Consider the following 21,600-nt stretch of genomic DNA (forward strand, 5'->3'; position numbering starts at 1 on the left):
TTTTTATAAGCAATAAACATCAATTAGAAATAAAATGGAAAAAGAGGTCCATTTACAATATATTTTTTAATATTTCCTTTTTAGTTGTACAAAATACCTTTATTTTATTTATTTTTATGTGGTGCGGAGGATCGAACCCAGGGCCTTGCACATGCTAGGTGAGCGCTGTACCGCTGAGCCACAACCCAGCCTACAATATATATATTTTTAATTATAAAATGCCTAGTTTTAGACTGAACAAAACTATGCAATATCTATAAGAAGCTACAAAACTTTACTAAAATGCATAAAAGCCTAAGTCAAATGGAGAATGTGGCCCTGCAGGGAAGAGTCAATATTGTAAACATGTTGATTTCCTCCAAATCAATCTATCAACTCAATGCAATCTCAATTTAAAAAAAAAAACAAAAAAACCAGGGCTGAAGATATGGCTCAAGTGGTAGCGTGCTCGCCTGGCATGCACATGGCCCTGGGTTCCAGCCTCAGCACCACGTACAAATAAAGATGTTGTGTCCACCAAAAACTAAAAAATAAATATTAAAATTTCTCTCTCTCTCTCTCAAAAAAAAAAAACATGTTTTTAATGGACTCAATAAGCACTTTCAAAGACTTACCTAAATTAGGGAAAAGTGCAAGAATGGTCAAGAATATTTGAATACAGAACACTGGGGGATTTACTCTATGTCAAAATATCTAATAACTTATTATAATAGTGTAAAAGAAACAAATAGATCAATGAACCCAGAGTCCTGAGCCAGACATACTAAATTTATCCATAGCAACACCCCATGTGAGAAAAGGAAGAGCTGCCTAAGAAAAACCACATTATTCTTTCATCAAGAAAAAAATAAAATAAGAAGTTGAATAGTGTCTCCTTACAATTCATCTCCACTCAGAACTTCAGAATGTGAATTTTTTGGTAATTAAGGTAAGAATTGATATGAGACCATATTGGATTAGGGTGGCACCTAAATTCATGGAGAGTGTCCTTATAAGAGACAGAAAAAGACATACAAAGACACAGAGACGGTGGCAATGTGACGACAGAGTAAGAGATTGCAATGGTAAGTCTGTAAACCAAATGATGCCAAGGATTGCTGCCAGCCACTAGACACTGAGAGAGAGGCATAAGAAGGTTTTACTAGAAACTAACCCTCCAACATGTTGAGTTCAGAATTCTGACCTCCAGACTATGAGAAAATTCCACAAGCTACCCAACCTGTAATAATTTGTTATGACAGCCTTAAGAAACTAATACAATGCTTTAATCACATTTCAAATATAAAAGAAGTTCCAAATTATCAAAGGTTAAATACTGTAAATGTATTTGAAGACAACCTTGAAAAATGTTTTTATAATTCATAGGCTAGATAACTTCCCAAACAAGGAATCAATACCAGATGTCTTTTAGAATTTGTATACATTAAAAATAAAATTTAAAATATGTGGAAGAAAAATAAAATTAAAAAGCCAAATTGTATATCAAAAGGCACTATTAGGTTAAAAGACAAGTAAGTAACTGAAGAAAATATTTGCAGTATGTAGCACATTAAGGGTTAATATCTATACTAGTCAGAGATTATAGAAATTATTAATGAATACAAATGACTCAGAAAAATTATTCAAATTATAAAAAGTGGAAACACTGAAGAAATACAAAAAGGCCAATAAAAACTTTATAATAGGAGCTGGGGTTGTGACTCAGTGGTAGAGTGCTCACCTAGCATGGGTGAGGCACTAGGTATAACCCTCAGCACCACATAAAAATAAAATAAAGATATTGTGTCCACCTCTAACAAAAAAAATCAATATTAAAAAACTTTATAATATACAAATAACTGATAATATCCAGTTTACCTAAGGAAAGAAAGATATACACACTTTTTTTACAGTGCTAGTAGAAGATAAATATGTGTTTAAAGAATATTATATTATTATAACTCTAACCTAGAGATGAAAAAAGAACATAGTATTTTTTATAATAGAAAAAATCAGAAACAGCCTAAATACCTAGCAATGAAGTAATTAAATATGTTGCAGCATGTTCAAAAGGATAATTAGGGCTTAGGATGTAGCTCAGTGGTAGAGTACCTGCCTAGCATACATAAGGCCCTGAATTCAATCCCCAGTACCACACACAAAAAAATAAAAATAAAAACTAGACCAAGATACAAGGAAGAATCTCCAGGATATATTAAGGGAAAAGAACAAATCACTAAATAATAAGTACAGTTTAATATAATTTATTTATCAACGATATATATCTAGATTTCAAACTATATACATAAACTATATAATTGATTTACAAATATTCATATACACAAATTTCAAACTATAAATATGATTGGTACATATAATGTTATCTAATCATGCAAAGAAAGAGTGGGGAAAATACAAAACTGCCAAGCTGCTGTGGAGAAAGGCAGTGTGTATGTGTGATTGGTTTTGAGTGTGTATTTGGGGTTAGGAGAATAAAGAATGACTTTCGTGTTTTCCTCCACATACTTCCAGGTTGTGTGAGCTTTTCAAATAAAAATGATGTATTATAAGTAGAAAGAAAAAAAGACATAACAAGCACATAGAAAGTAATGACACTAATTGTTAAGTGTGTGGACCATTGTTCATTACTATATGCATGTGGATATTTTGAAGGTTTTTTGTTTTTTGTTTTTTGTTTTTTTGGTACTGGGAATTGAATCCTGGGCTTTGTGTATGCTAGGCAAGTGCTCAACCACTGAACTACATTAGAAATTTGATAATGAAGCAAGAACAGTCTTGAAAAATACATGAAAGGTAATATTTTTAAAAACGACATGCACATAACATTCTTTTGGTGTCATCATTTTTTAAAGTGTCAAGGCATCACATGAGTCCTTGGGAAGTAATGCCTTTGATTTTTCAAAGTGATACTGTAATAGGATCTAACTCTGGGACGTTAAGAGTTGTAAGAACAGAGGCTGGGGTTGTGGCTCAGTGGTAGCGCGCTTGCCTAGCATGTGTGACACACTGGGTTCGATTCTCAGCACCACATACAAATTAATAAAATAAAGATCCATCAACAACTAAAAAATATTTTTAAAAAAGAGTTGTAAGAACAAAAGCAGACACTGGAACACAAGAGACATTAATGTCAGTCTCCTCACTCTACTGGCCTGCCGATGGTGAAGACTAAGGAAAAACATGGAAACATTTAGCCATGCACAAAGTACTATGCAAATCCACTGTGTTTTATTAGCCCCTAAAAGCATTCACTATCATGTACTGAGTGGATTACTGTGTTTGTCCACTAAATGCTAAATTCTAAAGATAACACATAGATAGGGCACAGGGGACGGAGGGGAAAGGAGAGAGGATAGGGGTAGGAAAGATGGTAGAATGAGATGGACATCATTACCCTAAGTACATGTATGAAGAACCGAATGGTGTGAATCTACTTTGTGTACAACCAGAGACATGAAAAATTGTGCTGTATATTTGTAATATGAATTAAAATGCATTCTGCTGTAATATATGATAAATTAGAATAAATAAATAAATTTTAAAAATATGCTTAGGTAAGACCAATGAGGGCAAAGAAAGAGAGAAACCAAGAATAAGCAGAGTAAAGATTTTCACAGCGGGCTGGGGCCGGGGCTCAGCGGTAGCACACTTGCCTGGCACATGTGAGGCACTGGATTCGATTCTCTGCACCACATATAAATAAATAAAGGTCTATCAACAACTAAAAAGATATTTAAAAAAAAAAAAGATTTTTCACAGGCAGTTTAAAATATGTAACTGACCCTAAGGAGGAAAGTCCAAATTTAGGGATATTATAGATTTGGAAACGAATGATGGTTGTGAGAGTGGTTTCTTAATGAGTTTCATTAGGGGATGAATTGGAGTGGAGGAAGCTCAGAATCTAAAAAAATAATATATTTTAAAAATAATTTCTAACTGATTTTCGGAGGCAGATATAAAAAAGTTAGGTAAGCAAAATACTCTTGGCTAGAAAGTTATTACGTATTAGTGAGATAAAGATCATTCTTATCAGAATACTGTGTGAGAAGGGTTGTTCACAAGATTTTTATGTTTAGCAGAAGGCATGGGTTAAAAAAAAAAGTTCAGAAAGATTCAATAAAATAATCCCCTCCATGAAAAGTATATGCAAAGTATTATTCAAATGTGTGTGTGTGTGTGTGTGTGTGTGTGTGTGTGTGTTTGGTACTGGGGATGAACCCAGGGGCACTTTACCACTGAGGTACATCCCCAGACCTTTTTAATTTTTTTTTTTTTTTTTGAGACAGAATTTTGCTAAATTGCCGAGGCTGGCTTCAAACTTATTGTCCTTCTGCCTTGGTCTCCCATGTCACTGGGATTACAGGAGTGTGCCACCATGCCCAGCTAAATATGCATTTTTATGAGGAAAGGATCTATATATAGTTCTTCAGCTCCTCCAAGAAGTCTAGACTCAAAAAAAGATTAAGAGCTATGGCTTAGACCAGGAGAAGTGTGGCAGCAAGATCCAGCTCAGAGCACTCATTAAAACTCAGCAGGCAGAAATAGAACCAAGAAACAGGAAAGGAGTGCCAGAAGTGGCCGTAGTATTGTAAAATACTTAAGGGTTTTAGATACAAGGAATTAATCGTAACTGTATTATAATTATTGCTGTTAATATCAGTTTTACAAAACAAGTATTTTTATATTTGTTGTCACATATAAGATTTACACAAACAGTATGCCATTTGATCCTACATAATTATCACTTGATCGACTGGAGAGATTACTGAATATGAAGCCAATGTAGCCAATGGGAAGGGTTTAATTTAAAACTATCTAGGAGCTAGCATAGATGCATGACTGCCAGCCTCAAATGTGACCGTGGGAACAGAGGAGCTGCTGAAGCTAGTTGAGATTATGATCTGCTTAGCAAGAATGGGCATGCACAGAGAACCAGAGTACCAATCAAAACAAAACTGGTGCCTAGGATACAGAAAACATTCAGAACCATCTCAAAGTCAATCAAAACAAATGCCAGTGCTCAGGAAATTCAGGAATAAAGAACAACAAAAAGAACTAGTCATTATGAAGAGTCATTTACTAAAAACAGTCCATACAGAAGCACAAAAACAAACAAACAAACAAACAAACACTGTGAGCAAGATTTTGTGTGGAATTTACACTACAGTATATTTTCCCACTATAAGACAGTCTGGGAGTTTTGTCACCTATACTAACAATAGGATCTAAATGTGATTGTGTTTGAGAGCCTTAGGGGGCATTTTGGAAATTTGTGTATTTTTGGTAATACCAGTGTTGGGAGAAGGTGCTATCTACTGGCATTTAGTGGGTATAGACCAGGTAATTCTGACAGATTGGAATATGTACATACGTATGTATTTTACAGTGTTGGCTATCAAACACAGGGCCTTACGCAGCTGAATGCAGCTACTTCAAAAACAGTAAAACAGGTCACAAATATAACAGGATATTTGAGACTCCTTATAATAGTTAGAAACACTAAATTGACAGAGGCACATGAAATTTAGAAATCTCAGTGGATTTCATTAACAAAGACTGTTTACTTTATATTTCCATCCTGTATCCTTAAAGCAATTCTTTCTTTTTAATTTTAATTTTATTTTTTTAACCACGAGAAATGAGACTTCCTCATTTGGGAATCTCTGTTATTGTCCCATGTCATTCTGATGTTTCCTCACAACTCCCTCAGAGCCTGCTGGATTCCTCCTTTTCCAATTTATCCTCTGCCATTGCCTATTAAAAGGTGTGGTCTCCAGGATTGATTTTGCTTTGTTTTAAAGTATTAGAGATGGAATTTATGCCTTATGTGGTGAGATTTCAAGGTAGAAAATGTTTTCTATAATCCTTTGTCGTCAAAGTATGACATTCCACAGCACAACAGGAAATTCCATTTTTTGGAGGGGGGGCGGGTACTGGGGACTGAACTAAGTGGTGCTTTACCACTGAGCTACATCCCCAGTCCTTTTTAATTTTAATTTTGAAATGGTCTTATTAAGTTGCTGAGGGTCTCGCTAAATTGCTGAGTTTGGCCTCAAATTTGCCTCCTGCCTCGGCCTCCCAAGTAATTGGGATTACAGGCAGCACCACACATTCAGCTAGAAAATTCTTTTTTTTTTTTTCAATTTTTTTTTTTGGTTGTAGATGGACACAATATCTTTATTTTTATTTGTTTATTTTTATGTGGTGCTGAGGATTGAACCGAGGGCCTTACAGGTGCAAGGCAAGTACTCTACCACTGAGCTACAACCCCAGCCCCAGCTAGAAAATTCTTAAAAAACAAAACCTGGCTCATTTATGAGAAGATCACATGTTCCTGATTTTCATACCTGAATTTCTCATATCCATAAACTTCCAAATTTTATTTACCTTAAAAGTATATAACAACCAGTGCATGCCTGCAATTCCAGCAACTCAGGAGCCTGAGGCAGGAGGATTGCAAGTTCGAGGCCAGCCTCAGCAACTCAGTGAGGCCCTAAGCAATTTAGTGGAGACTATGTCTCAAAATAAAAAATAAAAAGGGCTGGAGATGTAGCTTATTGGTAAAGCCCCTGGGTTCAATCCCCACTACCCTCCTCCCCCAAAGTATTTAACATGTTTTTCCAGGTTTTCTCATGTTAAAGGTATTTCCTTCTTTGGCTTATCATATTCAATCTTGTCTGTATTACTTCTCCTAATGTGATTTTTAAAAAACCTAGTGTTCACCTCCACCTCTATTCTTTTAACTATCTACACTTTTGTATTGTGTATATCTCTTAAATTTGAATTTATATTCTCATTATTAGTGTTTCTGCAAATGGAAGGAATATAATGGAATTGGGAGCTTTGGGGAGTTTGGGGTCATAGTGGGAATGCAACTGACAGCTGACAAGGGATACATAAAAGGACAGTCAGCGGAAATCAAAGCATGAATTTGTACTGGACACAGTCACCTGGTTTTAGATTCTCCAGCACAATTCAGGCAGCTCAGAAGTGGAGATACAAAAATGGAGGAACCCTGGCTGATGACAGGCATGGCAAACAGCCACAACATTCCTCTGCTTATAATCCTTCAAAAGCTTTCTGTTCTTTAACCTGACTTTCCGCTATCTGGCACTACCTGTTTCTCTGGCTTCCTTGTGTAACACCCTTTCCTTGGTTTCAAAGCCCTGTCATACTATTTGTCATCTCTTAGCCTTTTTCCTCACCCTTTGCTTCAGCTTAAAAATTCTTTCCTCAAAGAAGCCTTCTCTGACTTTCAAGTCCAACACTCCTCAATAGTCACTCACCGTATACTTTACTTGTCTTTCATTGGACCTCTCATTATTACATATTTATTTGTATGAATACCCTTTCCTGACATGGACATAGCTTGTTGAGGCAGCACTTGGTCTATTTTATTCTTTGCTGAATTCCAAGCACCCAGTCTAGTGCCTGTCACTAAGAGGAACAGGTATTCAATAAGTTTATTGAATGAATGAAAGAAAGAAGGACTTAGCTATAGGACTTTGGGCAAGTTTTTGTTTGTTGGGTTGTATGTTTTAAGCAGATCTCCATTTCCTCATCTGTTAAATCAAGATAATCATAACTACTAAATCTCAGAATTGTTGTGGGGACTAAAAAAGACAATCCAGGTAATATGCTTAGCATGGTGCTTGGTACATGGTAAGGGATAGGAAATGTTAGTTGTTATGGTAATAATTAAAAATAAGCTCTAGGAACAACTGAAACTCTTAAACATTGCTGACAGGAATGTGAAAATAATACAGCCAATTTGGAAATTAGTTTACTACTTTCTTATAGAGTGGACTACCATGCAATCTAGCAATCCCACTTCTAGGTACATACCCAAGTGAAATGAAAGCATATGTTTATACAAAAAAAATCTCGACATAAATGTTTATAGTAGCTTTATTCATAATTGCACTAAACTGGAAACAACCCAAATATTTTTAAACAGAGAGTGGATAAAAAAATTGTGATATATCCATACAATGAAATACCACTCATCAAAAAAAAAAAGAAATAAACTACTGATACATGTAAAAACATGGATGAATTCCAAATGTATTATGCTAAGCAAAAGAAGCCAAACTTAAAATGTGACATATTTTATGATTCTGTTTGTATGGAATTTATATGACATTCTGGAAAAGCCATTTCTCTAGGGACAAAAATAAGCTAATTTATTAACCAAGAATGAGGAAATTAAGGGGAATGATGGAAATGTCCTAGGACTGGATTGTAGTTGTGGTTAAATGACTACATGCATTTACTAAAACTCCTGGCATTGCAACATAAACGGATGAATTTTACTGTATGTAAATTATATCTTAATTTTATGGAAAAATATCCAGGACAAGTAGTTAAAATTGCCTTTTCCTTTTATAAAACAGTAATTATATTTTCTGATTACAAAAATACTAGAAGCTGGGCATGGTTGCGTATACCTATAATCCCAGTGCCTCAGGAGGCTGAGGCAAGAGGATCACAAGTTCAAAGCCAGCTTTAGAAACTTTGTGAGACACTGTCTCAAAATAAAAAATAAAAAGAGCTGGGGCTCAGTGGTTAAGTGTCCCTGGGTTCAATCCCTGGTACCAATAAGCAAATAAATAAGTACTATAGTTTCATTTGGAAAAATGCAAAAAAATAATATATCCTTGTTATTATAGCCACAAAATACACACACACACATACACTGGTTCCATACAGTTTTTGCTTTCTGAAATACCTATTTTGCTTAGTTTGAAAAACACTGTGCATATTTCCCCATGTCATTGATTATGAAAACCATGATTTTATGTTTTATTGCATAGTTAATTTATATCTAAGCATTCCTTTGTTGTTAAGAATTATATTGCTTATATAATTATTTGTCATATTGAAAATAAGAGGGGATAAGGAATTATATTGTTTTCATTTTTTTTTACTATAAGCAATTTTCATTAAAAAAAAAAAAATCTCAGTGGGACCAGGGACTATTCCACAATGTTCAACTGGTAAAACAACCTTTACTTTGGCTGCAATTCTTCACTGTTTAAGTGTGTGCAGAAAAAGTGGTTCCAAAGAGTGATCTGGCTTCTTTATCCTTTCTGGGGCACAGGGGCTAGACACCCTAATATTTCCTGTATTGCTAGTTTAATTTCATAGCTCTTTTAATATTTAATGTTCACCCCATTTAGTGCAAGATAAGCAGGGCAGATGGAAATTTGTTCAAGATCACATAGATATCTGAGATATTCCGTGTCCTGGAAAGTAAACATTTCTCAGGTCTTCTATCTATGTTTACCCCGACCCCAAACCCCATAAAGGAAGGGAGCTTCACTATTTCCCAGAAAACTGTCTAGTGGCCCTACACACGGGGAACTTATCTCTACTAAGTGAACGCGCTATTCCATCCTATCAATGTCTTTGGCAACATCGCCACTTACCAGCTGGGGTCATTTCATCCCCGATGGCAGGTGTCCCTACTGCCACTGACCAAGGGGGCTCATGGAGTGAAAGGGCTTCGCGGCCCGCTGGGGTTGCTGTCCGGAGGTCACAACACAGCTGCCACTCACTGAGGCGTCCGCCTCGGAGGCAAGGCTGTCCCCCACACCGGGGTCCTCAGAGCGAGGACGCGCCTTGGGTGAAGTGACGAGTGCCCCCATCTTAAGGACCCGCCGAGGGCAAGCCCGGGCTGCGCGGCTAACGAGCTGTCCTGGCTGACTCCGGAGAGGTGACAGGAAAGCCTCCAGAGGTCAGTCCTCCGCTATCCCAGAGTGCCTTGGATCCCGGAAGTGCCCGGCTTCCCGGAAGTGCCGGCTGGCTGACAGAGCAGTGGGTGGTTAGAGCGCTGCAACTGGAGGGTTACTCTTCTGGGACCTGGGCGTCCGCTAGAGGTCTGAGGGGGGTTGGGGACGGGGTTCAGAAGGGTGCTGAGAGGCGGAATGATGGAGGAAGAGGAACTGGAGTTCGTGGAGGAACTGGAAGCCGTGCTGCAGCTCACGCCTGAGGTGCAGCTAGCCATCGAGCAGGTGAGCGTCCCGCCCCCTCGCGAGCGGAGTGTGGGAGGTGCCGCAGTTTTGGAAGGTGGGAATTGAGCGGGTATGGTGGGGCGCGAGGAGGCTGGATTGAAAGGTGGGCGTGGACAGGGGAAGCAGAGGTGGCCGCGGGTTTCTGAATCAGGGGAAGGGAAGCGTCCTCTGTAGGCCTTGATTGTCTTTGGAGGCTGGGCGTCTTGGTGGGTTTGGGTAAAAGAACTGTGCCCCCTGAAGGATGTACCTAGAAAAAGGGACTCTGTGAGTGCAACCTCAGATTCTGGGGGTTATTTTGCTTCATTCATGTACCAGGGTAGTGCAGACCCTCTCACTTGTCACTAGCCTCTAGAGGAGCTCAGAATTGGGACCAAAAAACGAGTCCAAAAATGACCCTTTGCTTTCCCTAAAAGGTTGAAAATTCCTGCAGTTTGGATTACATTGGGGGATACTCCCAGGAGGCTTCTTTGCAGCAACTCTTTAGTTGACTAAATTCTCTTTTCAAGGTTATTAAAATTTTATGAGTGATGATATTAGAAGTAGTGATTTAGGCCTTTGTACAGGATTTCTCTCCTATAAAGGGAGAAAACCTCCCTTAAAGGAATTGTCATGGAGGTATTTATTATTTAAGAAGGGTTATGCCTCATTTAACAACTACTGGGAAGTTTTTCTAAGTAAAACATTACTTCTACTAATAATTAACATTGACCATTCATACCATGGATCCACCATTGTATTAAATAATGTTTTTGTATTGTTCCATTTATAGACTTTTGGGTGTGTGTTTATCTAGGAGTGCATGGATTGCTCATGCCAACCACATTTGGTACATCCTGATGATACCAGACCATTGGACAAAACTTTTTTCTGTTCAGGCCACAGTGCTCCACCATCCAGCTCTTTTTCTTAGTAGATGACATACATTTCAGTTGCTCTTGGATTTGTTGGGCTCTAATGAATGAAGCAGAATACAATCAGTTGTTGTTTGACCGGAGTTTCAGAAGATCATATTTTTGTTATTTTAAAAGAATATGTTTGAATTTTAGTTTATCTATTAAGCAGACATCTTGATGTTAAGATGAATTTAGGATTTTTTTCTTACTTTAGTGGTCTGAAGTTTTGAGTAAAATTTTGCAAACAATTATGCAATAGCATACTTTTAAAAAATATACCTTTATTTTATTTATTTATGTTTATGTGATGCTGAGGATCGAACCCAGGTTCTCACACGTGCTAGGCAAGCACTGTACCACTGAGCCACAACCCCAGCCCAACAATAGCATACTTTTAAAGTGTAGTGATACATGAGAAGTTAGGAAGGGTTGATGATGGAATCCCACTTTACCCAGGTATTAAGCTCCAAAGTCATGCATAAAGTGAAAATTCACATATCCACATGTTATCCTTGCAATTCCTTAAGTTGTCCTTGAAGTAAAATGTATAAGCATCTCTTCAATAAGTCTAGTGTTGTTAGTTTACTTCTTCAGCATTGGAGCCAATCTCTTATTTGCTGTTATCACTGGATGAAAAAGTTGACTTGGTTTAAGAGCTTTGTTATATGAAAACACATTAAAACCAAGGATAACAACCAGGAACAGTGAGAGGAATGCAGAGACTGAGGCCACTTGAGGAAATATCATTCTCATAATGGGGCATACACTCATGGCAGGCCTAGTTCCCCACACTCCCTCTGGTAAGGGTATATAATTGAGGTTGTATAAATCGTGCATACGATATATCTCTGCCATAAATGTATATTAGAGAAATGGAAATGTTAAGCATTTAAATTTTTTTTTGTACTGACAATTGAATCGAGGGGCACTTCACCACTGAGATATGCCCTTAGCCCTTTTTCTTTTTTATTTTGAGATAGGGTCTTTTAGGTTGCCTGGGTTGACCTCCAACTTGTGATCCTTCTGCCTCAGCCTCCTGAGTTGCTTGGATTACTGATGTGGGCCACTGTGCTCTACAATGTTAAAAACATTGTAGAATCAATCTCTCTCTCTCTTTTTTTTTTCCCTGTCATCTGCCTCACCTCTGCTTCTATTTTAATTTAAAATATATATATATATATATATATGGAAAGCTTCTTCTCTGAAGAAGTTGCTTCCCAGCATTAAAACTGTCTTGAACTGGTAAAAATCCAGTAAGCAGGAGATCATTTGACTCCTTTTATAATTCCCCTTGTTACATGTTACTCAATTTGTGACTTTTGAGAGGAGTTAGCTGTATTTCTCAGATGGTTTCTTGCTTTCTTTTATGAACCTGGCAGTCCTTAACACTGAAGCATAAAAATTGGACAGGGAGAGTAGCTCAGTGGTAGAGTGCTTGCCTAGCATGGGTGAGGCTCTGGGTTCATTCCCCAGCAACACACACACTCAGAGATTGCTTCAATGCATAGTGAATTCTGCTGTAGAGACATGATTGAGACATGGAACCTAAGTCTATTATTAAGGATTTCTTAATAATAACCATGTCATCAGCTGGTTTACTAATGCTTGCTGAGTTGACATTTCATTTGATATCTGTGGAACTTTTCACATTTGCATATTGTGTTCATTATTTCAAGATGTTAAACTACAGTTGTTGAAAATTAAAGGATATATATATTTTAGTTGTGGATAGACCTTTTATATGCAGTGCTGAGAATCGAACCCAGTGCCTCACACATGCCACAAATGTGCTACATTTATTTAATATACATTGTATTACATGTCATTTCCTTTTTTAAAAAAAATATTTCAGTTGGAGATGGACATAACAACTTTTTTTTTTTAATGTGGTGCTGAGAATCGAACTCAGTGCCTCACACATGCAAGGCAAGTGCTCTGCCACTAAGCCACAACCCCCAGCCCTATTTCCTTAATAGATAATTTATTGAGTATTTGTTGCATGTAAAGCATTTTAAAATGAAAAAGTTTTTTTTTCCTTTTATCTCTAGAGAATTTACCAATTAATAGGAAAGAAAGAATATATAAAACAAGGTAGAAAGATAACAGTTATTTTTAAACCCCTCTATCTTGGAATGTATTTTCTTTTTAATTGACAAATGTTGTATGTATTTATGGTGTCCAATATGATGTTTTAATATATAACCTCCTGTTTTTATATAGGTGTTTCCAAGCCAGGATCCTTTAGATCGAGCAGATTTCAATGCTGTTGAATATATCAATACCCTGTTCCCAACGGAACAAGTAAGTATAGAGTTTTAGGTTTCCTTCATTTCAATGGTTCCTGGCTCATCTGGAGGATTGTGATTGGTCTGTTATACCATGTAATCTCAGGGCCCTTAATAAACAAATGAGAGTTAAATTCAAATTGAATTCTTCTGTGACCAATTGTGTTAGAGTAGAATTCATTGTTTAGAAGCATATTATTAGAAATTGTACCCTTTGGTTGTAAGGACAACCCCCCCCCCCTTTTCCTAGTTCAATTTTGTGTTGTATTTGAATAAGTAGAAAGAATTTTTATAACATGGTAGGGAAAAGTAGCAGTGAGGCAGGCAGGATAAGCCCTGAGTCATAAAGCAGCTTTCACTCCTATTTCAAAATGTAAATTTTTACACTTTCTGTTTTATGTTGTTTTGTTGGCTGATTTGCCTAGGTGGCTGGGTTTTTCTTACAATAGACAAGAATTAGAAGCAGCAGAGTTGGTAGAAGAGCAGCTGGAGTTTTTCTTAGGTTTTCACTTATTCATTCTGCAGCTATTCAGTAGTCACCTGTCATGTGTTATTGAATAAAATACAAAGATGAATAAAACCCAGTCCCTGCCCTTGAGGTGTGCATGATTAAGTAGGGGGAGACAATGTTGAATGCTGTAAGAGGTATGGAGGGAAAGCATAATTCTTCCTAGGGAAATTAAATGATGTGATGAAAAGCAGGTGGCGCAGTGATAGAGCATGAAGGCTTGGGTAGGGGTCCTTTGGATAAAGGAAGATCAAAAGAGCTTAAAGGGAAGCTTCCCTGAGGCAGTTCCATTCAAGCAGAGACCTGATAAATATGAAGGAGCCAGGCTTGTGGCAGTCTGTCAGAACATTGTTGTGGCAGAGAGAACAGCCAAGTAAATCTTCTAGGAATACAAGGGAAAGAAGGTCATTCTAAACATTGGAGGCAGGAAGACCAATTAGGAGGCTAATGCAGTGGGTCCCTTGAGAGTGACACTGAGAGCCTGAGTGAAGGTGATCCGATGGAGAGAACAGGACTTGAGAACTACTCAGGAGACAGAAGTGACATAGTTTGTTGCCTAAAGGGATGAAAGTCAAGGCTCATATAGAATCTAAAATTCATTTTAAAAATATCTACTCTGCCTACCCTTCTAAGAAGGAAAAAATGTAGAGAGCAAGAGTGAGCAAGACAGATGTGGTCCTTACCAACATGGAATTTATAGTCTCTCCTAATAATTACACGGTTTGCAGATTATGAGTGAATTATGAAGTTGCAATGACTTGTTTGTATCATTATTATTGTTACTTGCTCTTAAAAGAGTCCTAACTTCTGCTACAACTATAATAATGGTTAACATTTATTGGGTATTTACTGTGTACCATGTGCTGTTGTAAGCACTTAACAATGATATATTCTCCACATAGTTATTGTTCTCATTATTCAGAGAGAATACCAGGGCAAGGAGTGATAAAGAGCGCTCAGTTTAAAAGTGCCACGAAGGAAGCCCACTAAATATGGTGAAAGCTGCCTGAAGAATCCAAAAAAGCTTTCCCTGAGGAAATGGCATTTTAACTGAGCATTATAGGCAACTCTAAGGATTTTGAGCTTGATTTATAGCCTAATAGACTGAGTAGGTGTTGGCACCTTTACCCAGTATTGAGAGAAAGAGAACAGGTTTCAGTTGTAAGTAGAGTCAGAAGAGAACATGTCATGAGCTCAGTTTTGAACACATTTGGGTCATCTAGGTGGAAATATGTAGTTTTATGTTTGAGTATGGAGTGCATAATCCCCATCATTGTGAATATCTTGACATACATTCTTTTGAATTTTCTCTTTTTGAATTGTTTATGTGTTTGCTGTTCTATTTTTCTTAAAATGCTCTATTTTTATTTGATACCTAGTGATTGTACATATTTATGAGGTGCAGTGTGACATTTCAATACATGTATACAATGTGTAGTGATTAGATCAGGGTGATTGTGTTTCTGTTACCTCAGACGTTTGTCATTTCTTTGTGTTGGGAACATTCAAAATCCTCTTAATACTGTTTTGAAATATGCAGTTAATTGTTAATTATCCTATTGTGCTCTGGATTATTAGAAGTTATTCTTCTAACTGCACCAAACATTCTAATGGACATAATTTTTTTTAAATAAAGTTTTAAAAATAATATATTGTGTGATTGTCTTTTTGGAGATTTCACAAATAATCTTTATAGCTCAACATTTTCTGTGAAATAGGAATTTTAGGAATTAGCTAGAGATAACCATTTGGTAACAATTGGCATCAGGATAGCAATTTTAGCCACATAAATGTTTCACTTATCCTACCTTATCAAGAAGGCTGTCTGAACAAAGTGTTAGATTTGAAAATTACATGGGTTCTTACCTCTTCCTGAAATGATTGTATGTATTTTTTTAACTGCTAAAAGTAGCACAAGACATTTGACACTTGTTGCTCCAGATCAGTTATATGTCTTGTCCCAATTAGGCCTCCATGTGCATGATAATGTATAGTGACATTTCTTAGTGTAACTCAAAGCAAATGACACAAGGTTGCCTTTATTTCCCTGGCCCCAGAATTATATTTAGTAGTTCATCTACCAACCCAGATGCCCATGGACCTTAATGAAAAAGTAACAGAAAGTAGCAGCCTAACATGTCACTTTTTTCAAACTACTGCTAAATTTGGGCAAAAGCCACTTATATACTTCATGGACCTACAGTGTGTACTTGTTAACTATGAGTTTAAATTGTTTTAAAAAATGTTAGTATGTGAACAGTAGATTTAGTGTCACTCCAAGGAAGGGGATCTGTTGAGTGGCAAGTGCTTGCCTGGAGGCTGGAGTGTGGATTGGTCCTTGGAATCTCTATTTCACTAGGTTTGGATCCAGGGGAAGTTCAACCTGTACTTAACAGAGTTTCCTACGTGATTCTGAAGAGTATCTAGGTTTGGTAACAGTGATCTGGAAAACCTTTTTAGTCTCCTAGCAGTAAACTGAAGATAATCATCTATCATGTTGTTGGTTTAATTAAGAGAAAATTAAATTAAATTTATGAAAAACTGGCATATTTTCAGCATTCATGGGAAGTTGAGTAGGAGGATTGCTTGAGTCCAGGAGTTCAAGATCCACCTGGGCAATGTAGTGAGACCCAAAAAAGAATTGAGTCTCAAAAAGAAAAGAAAGAGAAAAACTAATATAATTAGAACTTTGAAAAAACGAGTTACAGGGAGCTGTTTAAAATAACTTTTAATAACTCCCAGAGTGTTCTGAATCTAATATTTTTAAGTGAAAAAACCCAGGGTATCTAAATACTTGTCCCAAATTTTTTGTTTGTTTATTTATTTTTGTTGTCATTTTGTGATGTTGGAAATTGAACCCAGTGGCACTCTATAACTGAGCTATATTCCCAGCCATTTTAATTTTTATTTTGAAACAGGGTCTCACTAAATTGCCTAGGCTGGCCTTGAACTTGTGATTCTCTTGCCTTAGCCTTCTGAGTAGCTGGGATTACAGGCACATGCCACCACGTCTGGCTCAGTTTATTTTTTAAAAATCCATATATTTTCATAGAAGAATAAAATGTAATATACAAAAATACTAATAGTAGCTATACTCTTGGAAACACAGGGTTATATTTCTTGTTCTGCATTTTCTGTAATCAGCATGGATTGTCATTAAAATCAGTGAATGCTTTTCAATAATTCAAACATTAAAAATCTTATACAATTAAAACTGTACAACCTCATTAAGACTAAACCAGATGAGTGATTCTCAGAGAGGTTATACCACCTTCATCAAGGAAAGCCAGTCTGGATTCCTACTGGTTTTCCCCCAACTCCAGAAGGATTCCTACCATAAGGAGGTACTGAAATGATGGGAGGAAGTGTCTCATATCTGTCAGGTATTTGGGGGTGCAGAAAAAGTAGGTCAAGACCCATTGCACAAGTGGTAGCATTATAGAGTAAGAAAGAGCAGAGACCTTAGAAATCAGACAAACTTACTGAATCTCATGTCATCTCCTCCATCTTAGAGCATCTCTCCATTCAGAGCATATTTCCAAATCAATCTATCTTCCTTCTTTCCTTCCTTTCTACTTGGGAATTCAACCCAGGGATGCTTTACCATTGAGCTATATCCTAGCATTTTTTTTTTTTTAAAGACAGGATCTCATTAGGTTGAGAGGATTAAGGGAAATACTTTCTGTAGTGTCTAGAGCAGTGTTGCATAATAAACCCAAATCAAGTGGTAGCACCTTTTCCCTTTTACTTCTCTAGTAGAAAATTCTGGAAAATTTGTCTGGGTACAGCATACATGCCTGTGATCCCAGCACCTCTGGCAGCTAAAGCAGAAGGATTGCAAGTTCAAGGCCAGTTTCAGAAATTTAGTCAGATCCTCAACAACTTAATGAGACCCTGTTGTAAAAATAAAAAGACTAGGAATGTACTTAGTGGTGAAGTGCCCCTGAGTTCTACCCCAGTACAAAGAAAATGAATGAATGAATGAATCAATCAATCAATCAATCTGGAAAAATTAAATATGAAAGTGGTTATCCATGGGTCCATCTAACAGTCAATCAAGTATTCTGTAGTTTCAGGATGTTTCTTTCTAGTTTTTTTGAGGGGAAGGGTTTTGAACCTAAGGGCACTTTACCACTGAGCTACATCCCCTAGCCCCCTTTTTTATTTTGAGACAGGGTGTCACTAAGTTGCTGAGACTGGCCTTGAATTTGGAATTCTCCTCCCTCAGCCTCCCTTGTCACTGGGATTACAGATGTCTGTCACTCTGCCCAGCTTCTATTCTTTTAATGATTATATTCATGGAGTGCCTGGTATTTTAGACATGTTTACCCCTTCTTAGTACAATATCCAAAAGCAGTCTACTTTGTTTTATAATCTCCTTGACTAGTGTCTCCAGGGGTGGCATAAAAGTTAATCAGATAATTTGGCCTAATTTATTTAACTTTTCTTCTAAGAATAGGTCTTTAGGTTGTCTCCAGATCTTCACTATTGTAATGCAGTTGAACAACTGACTACATAAATATTTTTCATTATTATTCTTAGAAAAGTTGCTATGGCTTGACTAAGAGCTTCAGGTCCAAGAATTATTAATTTAGTAAATGGTTCCAGTACCACTAATAGTATTTACTGATATGGAATGACCTCCAAGTTATATTGTTAAATGAAAAAGCATGGTGCAGTACGCTTTAAGGATGTGCTTTTTTTTTTTTTTTTTTTAAATATGGAACGCTTCACGAATTTGCGTGTCATCCTTGCACAGGGGCCATGCTAATCTTATCTGTATCGTTCCAGTTTTAGTATATGTGCTGCCAAAGCGAGCACATGGATGTGCTTTTAACACAGACTAGGTCTGAGAAAGTAGAAAAGAAACTGGCTCAGAGCCACTGCCTCTGAGAAAGAGAACTGGGGGGGGGTCGTACAGCACAGGGTAAGTTTGGAAGCCTTGCATCTCATTATGAACCCTCTTTTACTATCTGAATTTTTGGTCATGTACATGTTTTAACAATTTAAAATATCTTGCAAAATGAAAAAAATATATATATTTTTAGTTGTAGATGGACACAGTACCTTTATTTATCATTATGTGTTGCTGAGGATTGAACCCAGGGCCTCACATATGCCCGGCGAACGCTCTTATCACTGAGCCACAATCCCAGCCCTAGCTTGCAAATATTTTGATGTTCATAATTTAAATTATATATGTATTCAAATTATACAATTTTGGTAGGATTTTCCATTTTCAGAAAAGGTATAAGAGTAGTATAGAGAATTCTTGACTTCCCTTCACCCAGATTTCCCAAATATTAATATTTTAAAAATATTTTTGGGGGGCTAGGACTATAGCTCAGTGGCAGAGCACTTGTCTAACATGTGTAAGGCACTGGGTTCGATCTTCAGCACCACATAAAAAAATAAATAAAATAAAGGTATGCTGTTCATCTACAATTACAAAAAAAATTTTAAAAATAGTTTTTAAAGTACCACAAAAATATTTCTTTTGAAAGAATGGGCTTTAGCAGAGATAGGCCAGGAACTGTTAGGCCCATTTTGCATATGATGAAATAGAAACTCAAGAGAGATTTCTTTTTCCCTGAAGCAAGTTAGTAGCAGTGGTGGAGGTAGGCTAAACCCCAGGTCCTGTGACAACTTGGCTGCTGTTTATATCTGTGATGGTGATGGAAATCATACCCAATCCCAGTTTTTTTTTTTAAAGAGAGAGGGAGAGAGAGAGAGAGAGAGAGAGAGAGAGAGAGAGAAAGAATTTTTAATATTTATTTTTTTAGTTATTGGCGGACACAACATCTTTGTTTGTATGTGGTGCTGAGGATCAAACCCGGGCCGCACTCATGCCAGGGGAGTGCGTTACTCTTGAGCAACATCCCCAGCCCCCAGTTTTGAATTGACAGATTTAACAGAATAGGATTGAAACCAGTTGAACTGGATTTCTCAGTTAAAGAGACTTCTTTTTTCTGAGGTTCATCCTTACCTCAGTCTGTTTTTGGAGTTCTGAAAATTCTGAGTAATGGTTGGCTCAGTCAGAGCAGTGACAAGATGTGAATAGTCCAGTCTTACATCTCAAACATTTGGGACCTGTTTCTCTTACCAGAACTGCTCCTGGAAGCCTCTAGGCCTCCTACAGCCAGAAGAGGTAGCCAGGAGCAATTTATAAGCACAATTCCTGTACTACCTCCAATTCCTTCTGAGGTAAACTATCTGTTGAGGGTTTATAAAGTTTTTAAAACTTTGGAGTTAAAATGGTACTATAAAATTGAACCTTCTTTTTTCCACTAGAGGGCATTATTTCCTCACATTGTTTTCATCTCTAAAAGTCAGAAATGATCCTTTTGTCATTATCTTAAAAGCTTTATTATAATCACAGTAGCAGTACCTGTCAATATAGAGTAATCAAAAATACTCATAAGCAAAAAGAAGAAAAACTAAATATCCCTTCTTTTTATATATTAAAACTATTAATGCAGATTTCAGAGATTACAGCTGCTGTAGTATGTTACAACAGCTAGTGTGTGCCCTTCCAGATTTTTTTCTAATGGCTCTTCATTAAGCTTAAAAAATAAATTTATTTATTTGTTGAAGTGTAACATGATATAGAGGAGGGTACAAATCTTAAGTGAATATTGATGAATTTCACAGAAGGAATATCGCCACCCAGATCAAGAAATAAAGCATTGAGGGGCTGGGGGTGTGGCTCAGTGGTAGAATGCTTACCTAGCACCTGTGAGGCACTGGGTTCGATCCCCAGCACCAGATAAACATAAATAAATAAAATAAAGGTTTATTATGTCCATGTATAACTTAAGTTTTTTTTTTAAAGAAAACATTTAATAAAATATCTTCAAAGACCTTTCTTGCTTCCTCATAGTCACTAGCCCCCTCTAAGATAATCACTATTTTGGCTTCTAACACTTTTTTTTTAAATTGAATAAATGTAATCATTCAGTACATGCTCTTGGTTTTGGCTCCTCCCCCTTCAATATTATGTTAGTTAAGATTTTGTCCATGTTATTGTGTGTTGTAATAGTTATAATTTATTTTCTTTGCTGTATTTTATTATATGAATTTGTTACAATCTTATATGCTAGGGATTATCCAACTTTCTATTAAAGGTTCAGATAGTAAATATTTTAGACTTTGTGAGCAAGGCAGTATCTGTCAGAACTTTCCAACTCCTCCATTGCAGCTCACAAGCAGCTACAGTATGTAAGTGAATGGACATGGCTATGTTCCAGTGAAACTTAATTTACAAAAAATACTTTCTGGGCTAGATTTGGCAATGATTGGCAAGTTCTGCTTTTCTTTTTTTTTCTCTTCTTTTCTTTTCTTTTTCAGTACTGGGGATTGAACCCAGGACCTTGCATATGCTAGGCAAATGTACACTGAGCTACACACCAGCCCCTTATTTTTTTAAATAAAGTAAAAATGGTATCATACTATGAGATTAAGTTTTTGAGATTTTATAAGTAGATGTTATAGCTCATCATTTCTCTGTGAAATAGGAATTCTAGGAAGTGAAATAACAGCTGGACACTCTTTTCTTCTTTATTTTAGTCTCTGGCAAATATAGATGAAGTTGTGAACAAAATTAGACTGAAAATAAGGTAAGTAATATCATACAATTGTCAATTAATGAAAAGTATGTTATTAATTTAGTTAATTACATTCCAAAAGTATACTTTTCTTTGAGAAGACTGAAATTTCAAATTAAAAAAAATAACGATTTTTGTTTTATCTGAATGTCCATGAAAACCCCATTTTTTTTTAAAGAGAGAGAGAGAGAATTTTAATATTTATTTTTTAGTTTTCGGCGGACACAACATCTTTGTTTGTATGTGGTGCTGAGGATCAAACCTGGGCCGCACACATGTCAGGCGAGCGCACTACCT

General features: G+C 36.7%; 2 protein-coding genes and 1 non-coding gene across 9 annotated transcripts in view; 1 reads left to right on the forward strand and 2 right to left on the reverse strand.

Annotated features, from left to right (window-relative positions):
• Tlcd3a (TLC domain containing 3A) overlaps positions 1 to 9,776 on the reverse strand; it is a 31,282-nt gene extending 21,506 nt beyond the window's left edge. For 3 of the 5 annotated variants that reach the window (XM_078042605.1, XM_040269263.2, XM_040269265.2), the window contains exon 1: positions 9,429 to 9,766. The gene's annotated coding sequence lies outside the window, so the exon portion shown is untranslated. Of the gene's footprint in view, positions 1 to 9,428 lie in introns of all 5 variants that reach the window. The other 2 variants (XM_078042607.1, XM_021728145.3) reach the window with 1 other exon arrangement.
• Position 9,777: 1 nt separating this feature from the next.
• Vps53 (VPS53 subunit of GARP complex) overlaps positions 9,778 to 21,600 on the forward strand; it is a 138,160-nt gene continuing 126,337 nt past the window's right edge. The window contains exons 1-3 of one of the 3 annotated variants that reach the window (XM_021728148.3): positions 9,778 to 10,013; positions 13,127 to 13,207; positions 21,266 to 21,315. In XM_021728148.3, the coding sequence (XP_021583823.1) occupies positions 9,927 to 10,013; positions 13,127 to 13,207; positions 21,266 to 21,315 (218 nt within the window). In that variant the 5' untranslated portion in view covers positions 9,778 to 9,926. The remainder of the gene's footprint in view (positions 10,014 to 13,126; positions 13,208 to 21,265; positions 21,316 to 21,600) is intronic. The other 2 variants (XM_021728147.3, XM_005327885.4) reach the window with 2 other exon arrangements.
• On the reverse strand, positions 18,414 to 18,520 carry LOC120884716 (U6 spliceosomal RNA). The gene has a single exon (XR_005727127.1). It is a non-coding gene; the product is annotated as a U6 spliceosomal RNA (small nuclear RNA).

The sequence above is a fragment of the Ictidomys tridecemlineatus genome, chromosome 3, assembly GCF_052094955.1.
Source record: "Ictidomys tridecemlineatus isolate mIctTri1 chromosome 3, mIctTri1.hap1, whole genome shotgun sequence".
NCBI classification, from domain to species: domain Eukaryota; kingdom Metazoa; phylum Chordata; class Mammalia; order Rodentia; family Sciuridae; genus Ictidomys; species Ictidomys tridecemlineatus.